At 41.7% G+C, this 14,195-nt stretch overlaps 1 protein-coding gene across 4 annotated transcripts in view; it reads right to left on the bottom strand.

Moving 5' to 3' along the window:
* inpp4b (inositol polyphosphate-4-phosphatase type II B) overlaps positions 1 to 12,788 on the bottom strand; it is a 108,614-nt gene extending 95,826 nt beyond the window's left edge. The window contains exons 1-3 of one of the 4 annotated variants that reach the window (XM_086121212.1): positions 12,653 to 12,788; positions 4,689 to 4,733; positions 912 to 1,030 (exon numbers count right to left, since the gene is read on the bottom strand). In XM_086121212.1, coding sequence (XP_085977338.1) covers positions 912 to 1,030; positions 4,689 to 4,733; positions 12,653 to 12,740 — 252 coding nt within the window. In that variant the 5' untranslated portion in view covers positions 12,741 to 12,788. Of the gene's footprint in view, positions 1 to 38; positions 134 to 911; positions 1,031 to 4,688; positions 4,734 to 12,652 lie in introns of those variants that run through there. The other 3 variants (XM_086121214.1, XM_086121213.1, XM_086121215.1) reach the window with 3 other exon arrangements.
* Positions 12,789 to 14,195: the final 1,407 nt, after the last annotated feature.

The following is a 14,195-nucleotide window of genomic DNA, read 5'->3' as shown; positions in this document are numbered from 1 at the left end:
GAGTCCGAGCATTTGATTGAAAGGATGAGTGGACCTACCCTGCCTGGAAATCCAAAACAGTCCATACTGTCTGCGAGTCCACACTCGCAGCCATGAAGTCCAAATGGCACTGAGAAGAGTGTCTGCAGAGTGAGCACTCAGTATCCTACCACATCCTGTCTTTCCAGCGCGCGCGCGCGCACACACACACACACACACACACACACACACTATTCCTTGACAGGAGTGTGGCAGTGGGTGGGGGGACAGCCGTAACACAGCTTTGAATGAGATGGTTGTTTTAGTGGATTAGCGGGAACATAACTCCAGTCTGAGTCTATTTTGTGTGTGTCTCAAGTGGGCCAGCTGCTACCCAGTGTAGACACGCTGTCGAGCCCACCGGTATGAAAAGGAGCAGTGCATAGGAGGGATGAACAATGAATTGAATTTGAATTGACATCACAATGTGACGGAATGCAATTTTCAACTCGTGAAGACTCCAAATTGGAATAGTGGTGTGGACACTTATTTTAGTGTACGTCTAACCTACAAGACCCATCATTAGGCATTATAAATCAGGTTTATTGTAATACAGTTTCGTTTATTGCTTGTTTTTGTTCGAAAACAAAAATGTTTGAATATTAAACGGCAATCATTATATTGAGCCGGGGGGGACAGTTTGATTATTTTTCAAAATTGTTCAGCCCGTGTGCATAACCACTCCCGCCACATACCAATAACACTCCCTCAATTCTCCTGTCTTGTCCTGTCCTGACTTATTTACTACTAATTACTAAGGTGTAACGCTGCCTGGCTCAATGTGTCTGTCCTATCCTGTCCTGTTCTAGTTGCTACTGGTCATTTCAACTTCCACGTGTTGTGTAGCACTACTGGCTGGAATTGGAAAACTCCAACAAAATAAGAGCAGTTACCTGAACTATCTCCGTGCAGGCGCGGGAGACCAGGCGATCCTTACGAGGGTCCGCCACAGCTACGTGGACCACCGTATTGGGCGTTCCGTCTGGGCCTGAAGTCAGCAGGTCATTGCATGCTACACATGGGCAGAGACACACAGTTGTGTTACTTAGATATGTCACATTTGTGTTTGTATGATTTTCCTATAGAGAAAAACTGTAGGTCTGTATTTGAATTAAAAGCCTTTGGCTTGAGTCCACATCTTTTGGTCTTTGCAAAATGCAAGACGGTGGCGCCTCGACGACTGATTTGCGTAGTGACAGAATTATGGCCCAAAGAAATCCCTTGTCAAGTGCTTTGATACAAGGTATGAGTCGACTTAAAAAAAAACTTTTTTTTAATTAAGGCAAAACACACCTGTGAAGTTCAAAACGGGAAGAGGTGGAATTCATGTTTTTATTTTTGCAAAAATAAAACAGTTTTCCTCAATTGATCATCGTATAGGCCTTCTTTTCTTCTAAAGGTGTACGTGAATGTATTTTTTTTCCTGACTAAAATAAGACTTTTTAAAAACTATGCATTAAAAAAGTACTTTTTTTTTCTGGGAGATGGGACTTCTGTGAAAACATACTTTTCCTAAAAAAAAAAGACGACTTTTCCCAAAAAAACAAATATTTCCCTAAAATGTTCATGTTTCTGAAATGTTATTATCCCTCAAAAACAACAACAAAAAAGAAGCTTTTTCCGTGGGATAAAAAGTCACAAAATATTAAAGCTAATCTGACTAATGTGATTTTCTTTCATTTCAGTGTGGGCCCAACATTTGTTTGGACAAAACACAGTCTGGAGGAGAATAATAATACTCATAATAATAATAATAAAAATTGGATTGCTTCAAAGGCTGACGACAACAGAAGCCAACAAAGTGCTCTGGCAGCGAAGTGGTACGTTTATGATGCTGTCCCTCATTCCTGTCGGCCTTTCATTTCAAGGTACAAGGAATCAAACGGTGCATCCGCTGAACTGAAGGACAACCGGCTGATGCCATCACAACCAAGATGAGGCAATGACGAATGCATTAAAAACTCTTCCGCTTTCCTTGCCAAAGTCACTCTTGTCTTGAGGCTACCTACTCTGCTCGGCCTGAAACCGTGAAAGTGAATTTTTTGTTTGAAGGATTTATTTGCATGACAAGCAAATACGGTGGGGGGGTTTTTTCTCTTTTCTCGTGATCACAAATCAGCTGTACGTTTGATCCGAGTGTGAAAAAGAATGGGCTTTTTGTTTCTTGAAAAAATGGGCTCATTACGTCTTAAAATGTAGGGCTGAACTTGCCACGGTTTTTATCTCAACTGCTTTTTATACTACACATTTTTTTCAAAAGGACTTTTGCAACGAGGACTACTTTTACCCCGGAAAAAAATATTGCCCGTCTTAATTTATCGAAAAAATATTTTATAAATACTTGAAAATGTAGAACTTTTTGTGAGTTAAAAAAAGACTACAAAAAAAATCAATTTTCTTCCTTTAAATGTTTTTTCCTAAAACATTTTTAAATTACATAACTTTAGGGATCAAATCAATTTTCCTCTTGAAAAATGTACACAGTGCAGAGGTGCAGGGTTTGCGACGGCCATCCGGTATGGAGTTTTCATGTTCTCCCCGTGCCCGCCTGGGTTTTATCCGGGTACTACTGTCCCTCCCACATTCCAAAAACATGCATGGCAGGGTAATGCAAGACTGTAAATTGTCCCTAGGTGTAACCGTTTCCTATTTATTCTAAATACAAATCTCAAAAATATGACGACTTTCTCAAAAAATTGCATTCAAGAGTAACGCGTCACTCAAGTTGGACTACTTTTTATTGTATCACATTGCTAAACAATGCGTACACATTTCCACTCTCGGTTGTTATGACCTTCAGCGTGCCACCTCGGGGGGGGCCGCCACAGCTTCTCACTCGCTAATCTGAACAAAGCAATCAGGTTTTTATTGTAATATGAAGAGACACTAATTAGCTTATCACAATGGGCTCATTTAACACAAGAAAAGCCCACCCGACTTGAAGGAAACGAAGACAACAACAAAAATAAATAAACAATAATTGGAATGATGCTTGTACTGGTTCGAAAGCTGCTGGACCACTCCCCAAACTGCCCACGTCGTGTTCGGCTCCCCAGGATTTTCCACTGAAATCTCAGTGTAAATGCATATTACGACTGGTGTGGATGAATGCTAACAACGGAAATGCCAAGTGCGTGCCTGAAAGGAATGACAGAAACATTCTATATGATGAGAGGTGACTCTGCTTTGAAGTGAAAGTGGATTATAGGCTTGCTGCAGTCCGCTTTGCTGCAAAGTTGCATTTTGGGTGCGGCGACACAGTGGTTTGAGTACAGCACATACAAGCATGTATGTACAGCTAAGATGCAAGAAAAAGCATGTACCTTTTGGAGATACCTTTGTGATGAAATGTGATAAACTTCATCTAAGTCAATGTATCGACGAAAAATTATTGAACAGTTACTTTGTAAAATGCTATTTGGGTCGGCTGCAAAGTTAGGTTTTCTATTGTAAGACTTACGACACATAACGTTACGTTCCATGGATCGCCGTGTTCCAAGATCAGACTGTCTCATTGAAAAGATTCATCAGGCTCCCACTATTTACAACAATTACATTCAAGTTCAATCGGTTTTATTTGTTTCCATGCTGGGCTGTCACAGTATGTCTATTTTTCTGTTTCAAGTCCATGACGCAAAAAAAAAAAAAAAAAAAAAAAATTTAAAAAATTTAAAAATCAACAACAAAATAGAAAAAGTTTCAGAAACACCCTGCACTGATAAACTCCGGTTTCATCGCATTAGCGTAAAAATAAATAAATAAATAAATAGATTTCTTTAGTTGCGCAAACCCGAATGTGCATGGCCACACAGACACCATGCTTGTTTCCATAATTGGCTGTAATGATCAACAATGATCAATACAGCGAGTACCGATACCAGGTATTGGTATCCGGAAGATACCTTGCCTTCTAGTCAGTGAACAGTAATCGCATTGGTGGCCGATACCAGTGTCAGCCGCCCTCTTGTGGCCGTTGTACGATCACAAACAAAAGGCACATGTGCCTGAAAGATGATATTAGGATGCAGTTTCTGTAAGAATACATATAAATATAGAAAAAGATCATTTGAAATTGTCATTAATTTCAGGAAATTTTAAGGAAAAAGGCTGCATTCGGATAAACAGTTCTCTCTTTAAAATGATCTATCATTATTTGGGGGAAATATCAAGTAAGAAAAACATCAGTGGTATCGGTACCAGGTATCGGTGACTACAAAAGAGTTGAGTACAACAGTCCACCAGACATCGGTGAGGAATTTACACGGTAGTTTCCGGTTAGTAAGAAGTAAACCAACATTCTTCAAGCAACGTTTCCAGCTCAGATTTTCGTTGTGGACCGTCTTGAAATAGAACTCACGACATGTCGAGTGCAATAAAAAATGAATGAGATCATCTCCAAACACAAAACAAAGTTCACAGACGTCCGCTAGCCATCGTATCAACAGTGTTCTCTCTGCCTTGTTTGTCTTTGTGATTCTTTGTTGGCTCCTCCAAAGGCCTGGTGCTTCAATGATCAAATCAAAAGTAGTGTCAGACTGTATGTGACCAATTGAGAAATTGCTTCGTTTTTACATTTTTTTTGGCCAAATGGCATAAATCAGCATTTGAATGACACTCAACAAATGATGTCGGCGTGTTCATTTAGTTAAAAAAAAACTGAAGGTCCTTACCAAGGCTGAATGCCACCTGCGCCATCTTGGAGAAGCGAGCAACACCTGAAAGGAAAGAAGAAAAAAAACCCGTTTTTTGCCTGCTTGAATCAAGTGAGAAAAAGAGAAGGATATTTAATGCATCAATAAGGTCTATATTTCCTGTTGATCGGAGTAGAGGCAAGATAACGCTCGTGTCTAACACAGAGCTACACTCACCTGTTGCCTACTTTTTTTGCACATGTACAGTATGTACCTATAGTTTCATTATCAAATTTACTAGTGGTATCGGTTCAATGGTATCATGAGTACTTCAACTGGTAGCAGTCTGGGGGGAAAAAAAAAAAAAAAAAAAAAGATATTGAATATCCCCATAAAAAAAACGGAACGAACTGACAACCGCTCCAAAATGTTTGTAGTTGACTTTATTAATAGTTTAATGCAACTGGACTACACACTATTGATTCCAAAGCACTTCCATGTCATTTTAAACTTTAACATTAACCTTGAAAATAAATGGCTTTTCAGATGGTTTGGTTAAAAAAAAAAAAAATTTTTTTTTAAAAAGACGCCAGAAGTGTGAAGATGATTGCATGTATGTCACCATTAAAATGCTGTCGTAATTGGCACGCGGGAATGAGGCCTCTGCAATTCAGCAGGAAAAAAAAAAACATACATACTGTAGGCGGGGGTTCATGACACACTGCATCGTGGACAAAGGAACCGTTATTAAAAAAAATAAAAAAGTCTCCCAAAAAAACATTTGAATTTTAAGTGACAATCCCTGACATGTGCCAGCGTGTCAGCCCTCCGAGCTTGAAGGGCTTTCGGCTGCCGCAGCTCAACATGTCATCGGCGCCTATCAAAGTTTCATCAGCACTGGCGCGAACGCGACAACGGCAGCACACGCCGCATCGCGACGAACTTGGAAAGCCGAGAGTCAACAGAAAAAAAAAAAAAAAAAGTTTCTTTGGATCGATAATTGGCCTGTCTGCGTAGTCGAGTGCCCGTGTGCATGTAAAAAAACAGAATTTTTAAGCCGTGTTTTATGCACAAGAAACAACTAAAAAAAAAAAAACGAAAGACTAATGGAACGAAAAAAAAATTTCAAAACAAAAGAATTCGAACCTAATCAAATTATTGTCGTAAATTAATTAAACTATATTAAAAAAGTAAAATTCCAAAACTATCTGAAGCCCGAGTTCATTCTGTACTTGTTCATGACCTTCACTCTGGTCGTCGTGTAGACTGCTGCTTTGGTCGTAGTTACTCCCTTCATTCTGTTCTTTAGCAGGTCAAATGGATGCTCCTTGGGGTTTAGGTCTGGGGAGCGACACGGTCTATCGAAAGCTCTGCACTTTTTGCCAGCGGGATGAACTTGGGTTAAATTCTTTCCGATCACTTCTGAGTTCATGCTGTACTTTGTTGATGACCTTCACCCTTCCACCCCTCTGGAGGCTGTTACCGACGTCACTAACAGTTGTTTTAGGGCCTTTCTTCCAAAAATGTTTTCATCAACAGCTGCCATTTTCCTTGGTTTTCCTGTTTGACGTCTGTTACTTCTTTACCGTGTGCTTTATTTATTTTTTCGTCAGCGGATTCCAAATAGTTGTATTAGTTGTGGCTGATGTTTTCTGATTGACTTTTCATTTTCCAAAAATATTCACCCATGCACAGCTTTTCACATTTCGCACACCTCGACTACAAACACAGTCTTCACAGGGAGAACCCGAGAACCCGAAATTGAGCATCAATATTCGCCGCAAAGCCCATTCCAGTACTTTTGCGCGTCTGAAAAATGGGTGCGTTCAAACGCAAGCTGTTTCAGTCCCCGATGTACAATAAATCCTTGGAAATGCAAGATGAGCTATTCATCCCTTGTGTCACATTCATCTTATGATGTCAAAGCAAAATGTTTTCACTCCACAGTAAGAAATAAATCAAACGGGCCCCACTGTTCCATTACTTCTGTAACGGTGTGCATACGCATATTGTACAAAATGATTGTTATCCAAAGTTACTTGGCCAACCCATACTGCACTTCGGTAAACATTTGAGACCCCACGGTCCATTAGTGGAGCCGATGAGGCATGGTGAGGTCGTCTGTGTCTGAGGGTGTCCTGTAAGAGGATTTTTCTTTTTTGGGCCATTCTCCTTCCACTGCAGATGTTTCCTGTGTCGCTTTGTGTGCCCGACTGTGAACGTGATGAATGAGATGCAGCGGCGGTGACGGCTGAGTCGTCGGTCCTGCAGCCGTCATCGCAATGCCCCAAAGGAGGACAATACATAACTCGAAAGCCTCGCGCTGACACTCACCAAGATTGCAGCGTGTTTGCATAATCTGCGATGAATGTCTACATCTATCATTTGGGGCGTTTTTTTTGGGGAGGCCCAACGACAACGCTATCTGTAATGACATGTTTCTGTCGGCTTAAAATACTGCAGGCACAAAATGAAAGGAAAAGTCCTTTATAAGCGTGCAAAACATTCGCCATCGAAGCTCGGTTCGGTGTCAGGCAACCGGTCTTTTATTGTCAGCGCAATTTACGCCCTTTTATTTTAACGTGTCAATTTCGAGGATTAACTGTTGTCTCATATTAGCCCGTGGAATTTTTGGGCCACTTCAGATGGGCTTATTTTAACGAGGCCAAGTTTGGAGTCATTTAGGGAAAATATGACTGGAACGTTGGAGAGATTCGGGGAGATTTACGCGAGCCAGGCGCGTGCTACTTTTCAGCGAATCGCATCAGTCTTGTGGGGATTTACTGTAGCGTTACAAAATGATCACTTTATGGTCGTCTTATTTAAAGCAACTTAAATTTAAACCATGCAATCATTGAAGTCTTTCCGGTAGTCTAATTTTAACCACTGCAACATTCAGGCATTACGAGTCGTCTTATTTTCACCCTTGTACAGGTAATTCTCCGGGATTTCCAATCGTTTTACCTGAACCCGCTCATCTTTTAGGTTATTTCTCACGGTCTTATTTTAATCTGTACTGCTTTAGTTTTTCTTTACATGACATTTGTTTTGACCTGTGCAACTTTCGCACGGCTTGCGGTCATCTTATTTTAACCTGAGCAACGATTGGAGCTTTGTGTTATTTTGACCTGCACAATTTGAAGGGATTTAATTCGTCTTATTTCAGTCCATACAAGATTTTAGAATTTTTCCTGATGCCTTATTTTAACCTGTGCAAATTCTAGGGGGATTATGGTCATTTTAAAATATTTTAAAATTTTTAATATCACAGGCACCTTATGCAGCATATATAAGATAAGATGCTTATATCTTAGATTTTACATTGCATTTTGTACTGTGTACAGTTCATTTTTAAGTTTATTTTGTGCACGCAAATAATTTGTTTTTCTACTTTCTTCCTTTCATAATATTGATGCTCTAAATTGCGAATTTCTCCATCGGGAGACAAATAAAAGTTTTCTTATCTTATTTTAAGCAGCACCCCTTCAGTTGATTTACACCAGTGCAACTTTTGGGCAAATTAGAAGATGGTCTTATTTTAATATGTGCAACTTTTGAAGGATTTGCAGCAGTCTTTTTATGAACAGTGGCAGATTTTTTTTTTTTTTAACTGCCCAACTTTGAGGGATTTATGTTACTCTTATTTTCACTCTCACACCGTTTACGGTTGTATGGCGGTCTTGCTGTAACCATGGCCACGATGACTCAATTTTGCAGTTTTGCACTGCACAAGAACACTCCATGCTAGGGATCAACTGGACCAAGGAAATTGCATGATGCCTAATTACAATAATTAAATCAGCGACAATCACAAAGCTAAACACGGCGCGGATGTGCAGGGAGACAAGTGGCACAGGTGTGCGCTTCCTCACAATCGATATCCGCTGGCATTATGAATATGCTAACGAGTCCGGTGAGGCAGCAGGCGACATGCAGATGCGACTCCCACGGGGAGTCCCAAAAGCAAATGAGGTGTGAATCGCCTTGCTGCAGTGCACTTTTCATCGGGGCTGGAGGAGTAACAGCAACATCTATCAAGGCCCGTCTGCAGGTGGCACCATAGGCGGGCAATTCATTACAATGTGTGAAAGATCGGGTGGCTGTCTTGGTCGACGAACGCCACCGAGGGACATTGCAGATCATCATTTAACCTCCTTCCCATTCATCGGAAGCCCACTTGGAGCTTTTGGCCTTTACCTCACGGGAGATAAGCAGTTCTCATTATCGCAGAAGGGTGGCTCTCAGAAAGTATTGTCCAGGAGGGTGACATGAGAGCCCAAAAATGAACTTGTTCAAAGCAGGTTAAAATGATACTGTATGTGCTTTCAATCAAACCTTCCCGCAGTGTGCTGTGAATGAAGCCCCTTTGTTCACATGAGATTGTTGAATGTCACGGTACTCCATTGGTTGGTGCGCAAAATATATTCCCACACCGACATCCTGAACCTCAGTAGGGTTTTTTCCTCCATCTCAGCAGCATGTTTGCAAAATTGTAAAGCAATGAAATCCGGTGACCGATTGTACACGGGAGAAAAAATATTGACTCTCCAAGTGGGTCGGTCCGCGTTTGCTGGACGTTACTTTAACCTGCACTACTTTGGGGGGATTTAAAGGAATGTTGCTTTTGCCTAATTAACTTTGGATTTTTTTATTTTTATTTTTTAAGATCATCTGGAAGTGAAGTTTCTTTGTATTAATGTGGAACACAGCTGACTCAGTGTGTGATCTGTTCTCCTTTGATTAGTGCGATTGTCGCTTTAGCCATATCGTACTGAGCAGACTGGGAAAGTGATTTTTGTTCCACTCTCCTGTGGACTACCATTTTCTGATCCGATTATAATCACAGTGCTGCTTTTTGACATGCCTGTTATTCAATACTAACAAAACACAAACAGAGAAATTCCTTTGTGCAATCCTGCTTCTTACCAGGAAAAATTAAATGGCACTTGTTTGTGTTCCAGTGTCACACTCCTATCCACAGTTTTCATCTGTGCAACATATCCCGAATAATTCAGTGAAAAAACTCTATGCCCTTTTCTTTTTTTGCTCCGATACTCCCTAAGATGCATGAAGATGGCGCCAAAGCCCCGTTTGAATACGAAAGTGTCAAAGAAGTACTTTGAAGAGCTAAAGCTCAACTGAGAGACAGGTTCTAAATGTTAAGTTTAGCCAGAGTTATTTATTAGCAGAAGTTGTGAAAGCTGCATGAGCTCAAAAGAAATGCTGAAAATTCCTGACTCCACAAAAAAATAAAAATATTTAGAAAATACTTGCGTATACTGCTGGCTCAATAAGAACAACAGGCAATTTCCATTGAGCTTTGATAAAGCCCTCCCTGTGACTATATCCTGCCTTAACCTCTTCATGAATACATATTACATGGAAGTGCCCAAGCCTCTGAACAAGCCCTGTTTATATTCCCAATGCTATTTACTTTGGATTTGGAGATGATATTAATAATTCACGCTTGTGTGCGTGTGAGTGCGCGTGCGTGCGCGCGCGGCTGGCTCACCACCGATGTTTGATGTTGCCGGCCGTTTTCACCGGACCACAAACACCGCCACAGGAGAGATGACGCCCATCTTGTTTAAACCGCTCACGAGTACAAATCCCACAAAATTGTGGATTATTTCACCACATGTAGCAAGAGAAAGCTGCCGTCTTATTGTCTTGTAACTCTTGATAGGCGGTGCACGAAATGATGTCAATAGTCAATTGGCTAACTAGCTAGCGGTAAAGCAAAAAAAAAAAAAAACAAAAAAAAACATTGATATACACTAAATTTATAAATGGTTGATTCGTTACATAACTTTTAAGTAGTTTTCCAAAACGAGTTTGCTAATTTAGTAAAAACAACCACGTGACAAACATCAGGCTCATTCTGCAATGAATAGCCCCCAGAAAATTAGCATAATGTCATGGTAAGAAGTATGTAAAATTGCCGTTGGGTTGCACCTTTCAAAATAGCGTGCGTCACCCGCTTCCCTGTGCTGTCACCCTAGAGGAGGAGAAGGAGGTAAACTATGTCACCTTGCCAGCGATAATGGGGGTCTGTCAAGCCCGTCTCTCGTGCGCAACATGCTAATTATGCACTTCCCTTTGCTCCGCTCGGGTAAACAAAAACGAAGGAACAGCACAGCACAGCAGGGTGACCGCTCCGCGACCACATCTGTCACGTCATCCGCAAATGTGACAGAGTGAACGCACACGCCCGCACACTTCAAGTTCAAAATGGGTTTGGATTGCGTAAATGCAAATGTCTGTGTACGGATTTAATTGTGCATTCGTGAATTAACACAAAAGACAAAAAAAATAAATGCAACAAGGGGATTGTGCACATTTTGCTTCCCTTTAGGGAGATCAAGTGGCGTTGCACTCATTTGTTAGCAGTATTAAAACAGTATTTTAGTCACCAAGATGGGTTGCAGTGATGCACAAAAATGTCAGTAAATTGCTTGATAGCTAACTAATGACTAGTACAGTAGACCGCCCCCCCCCCCCCGCTTTTCTCATGGGACAGGGACCGGCCCGTAAATCATGAAAATCTGGGTAAAGTTGAACCGCGAGTATGCGGAGCTCCACTGCATTTAAATACGCTTATTCAATCCCAGAGCAAGCTGTATGAGTTAATTCGTTAAAACATGGGAAGACTGATGTCATACTTTATTGCTCTAATAGTTCAACCTGGCAAGATATGAGGAGTCGCAGCCAAAGACGCGTACCTCAGCACATCAAACAACATTTTCTCGATGGAACCACTTGCGTTAATACCAGGCCAGCCAAAATGACACGGTACGCTCTTTCCTCACACTTTGACACATACCACTCTGGATTTTTACTCCAAGCCCATGGCGAAACACTAAATTGCTACTTAAACAGGTGCCGTACCGTTCTATGAACGCAAAGCATCTTGTTCAACACACCCACTATGAATTGTTTGGATCATTTCTGCACTGCCCAACATGAGTATGGTGGCACTAGAAGGGCGTAGCGAGGCTCAATAATGTTTAGTTTGTATGATGACCTGAGCACTCCCCCACCCCCTTTTTTAGATAAAGCCCAACGCTGATTGAATATACACATAGTTTGGACCGCAGTTCAATTGTTTTTAACATGATTAACATTTGCATGTGAATGTGGCATAGCTTGTTTAATTCCAGGACGAGGATTTGCCGAGATCAATCCTGCATTGCCAAACATGAGTACGATGTATCTAAATGCGAAATCGGGCTCAATAAGTAGCATCGGGTTCAAAGTCCGGTTATCATATTTCCTCCTCCAGGTGGACATTTATAACCGTACGTGGACGGACAACTAGTTCACTATTGATTCAGTCAGCAGTTCTGCATAAAAACTAACTTCTGCCAACTAACCACCAAAAACAATACTGAGCACTATTACAGGGAAAAAAAACAGCAACGTGTGCATATTGGTGGTTGTGTGAATGCAGAGAATCGAGCACTTGGCTTCTTCCGAGTTAATAATCGACAGCTGTTGTTTCAAAAACAAAATGTGCTCTTTTACTGCCTTCTTTTTGCCAAAGGAACTATGCGAATGTGAGTTGAGGAGCTCCTTTTCATGTTTTGCTATATTCTAATTTGAGTCCATTTGTTACTTATGGAAGGACTACAAAACCGTGTCAAAAACTTTCATAGAAACTGGTGGGAATTATCCAAACACACCTGGAAATTTCCCAATATTTTATCGACGCTGACTGGAAATGTTTCACCCTTTTATATGCCACAATGTATTCCTGAACCACCCTCCCCTACTTGAGAAGTACGATGTGTTTCTTTTGAAGTTCTTTTTCTTACTCTCTGGGGTATCCACCTGTATCTTTCGCTTTCTCTCTCACTCGCACACTCTATGGCATGTGCGTTCAAGGCTAGAGAGCAATCTGCCGCTGGCGCAAACAAACGGATGTTATAAGGAGAAATCGGCACGGGTGGAGGAGGTGGAGTTCGAAAAGACAAGACAAACCGACAACAATGCAGGAGGCTCACCGGTGTCATGAGGCAGCTCCTCTCTGGGGCAGCTGCCCAGCTCCTTCAGGTCAACCACGCAATATCCCGTCTCCTGAGCTCCATCCATCTGTCCGACTCCCCCTTCTGGTCCTCCACCTTTCCCCCAGCCTCCTCTGCAGAACACCGCCGTCCAGTCCAGTCCCCTCCCTCCCCACCTCCAACTAATGACAGTCGGACGGGGAAGCTGCCGTCACGGCGATAGCGATCTGCAACTGCGCGCCGCAAGCAGCATCCGAGATACCTTTTGCAGAAGGACCAGCCAGAGACCAGGGGAAGGGGAGGGAGGGGGCGCTGTAGAGGTGGAGAATGATGAGGGAGTGTGACTCGGAATGAAAGAAAAAGCAGGACAGAATTGATGTTATGTGCGATACGGTGCTCGATCCATTAATCTCAAGCTGTCAAAGCACACCGAGACGACAGCACACGGTGCCAAAAAGCACACTCGCACAACTCTCTCCTGAGTGAATGTAGACATGTTTGCTGTGATTCCTGGGGGGGGGGTTTGTTGTTGTTTTTTTAATCCATACAACCTAGCCAAGCCACCACCAGTTGGATCGTTAGCCAACAGGGTGTTCAGTCAGTCTTTTGTATTAATTGACATGATGGTATTTTTTTTAAGTCAGTAAGCCAGTTTGATTGTTAGTCAATCTGTTAATTAGCCAAGTAGCTAATTGGCTAAGTGGCAAGTTGTCTCCACACTAGTGGTTACACCTAGCTATAGTGAGTCAGTTACGTTTTTAGTTTGTAAGCACACAGGTCAGTTAGACAGTCTGTTTTTTTGATAAGATGGCTACATTTTTAGTCAATCATGCACTTATTTTGCAGGTGGTGAGTGAGTGAGTGAGTGAGTGAGTGAGTGAGTGAGTGAGTGAGTGAGTGAGTTACGCTATAAATGTTTGGTGAGTTCATCAGTAAGTCTGCAAGCTAATTGACAGACACATTTTAGTCCATCAGCCAATTTTGATCTCGCCGGTCTGTCAACCAGCAAGTGGATGAGTTAGCTAACAAATTAGTTCGACAAAAATAGCTAATTGGCAAGGTAGAGCGATAGTTGCACAGTTAGTTGGTTAGTCAAGTCAGTTGGCTAATCGGATGGTCAGTCAGTGAATTGACTCATTGGCTATTTAATGAGTTAATTTCAGGAGAAGGGTGGTGTGCATTGGTTAATTTTACAATAGTGCTGTCCTGATGAAGATGCAGACTCAAGACACGACCAATAAGATAAAGTTGCGGTGGCGGAACCTGATGCATGCACTGCCACTCAAAAGAATGAAGTGGAACAATAGGTTTTGGGACCTGGTGCAAGTCTGTCCTCTAGTGATGTCCTACACATCGGTAAGTACAGACACTAAAAGCCGTAATCTTCTTATTGTCTGCATCAACATTCTGCCTATACTCACACCACAATGTCGACATTTGTGACTGTGCGCCTGCCAAGGTCACCACACAAGAGAGTCCACCAAATCAATGCCGGTTTTCAATCGTGTTTGTTTGTGCGTGTTCGGTTTAATAAAACACCGCC

The sequence above is a fragment of the Hippocampus guttulatus genome, chromosome 9, assembly GCF_054856545.1.
Source record: "Hippocampus guttulatus isolate MCC_2025c chromosome 9, RoL_Hgut_1.0, whole genome shotgun sequence".
Classification (NCBI taxonomy): domain Eukaryota; kingdom Metazoa; phylum Chordata; class Actinopteri; order Syngnathiformes; family Syngnathidae; genus Hippocampus; species Hippocampus guttulatus.
This window is presented reverse-complemented; position numbering and strand designations above follow the sequence as displayed.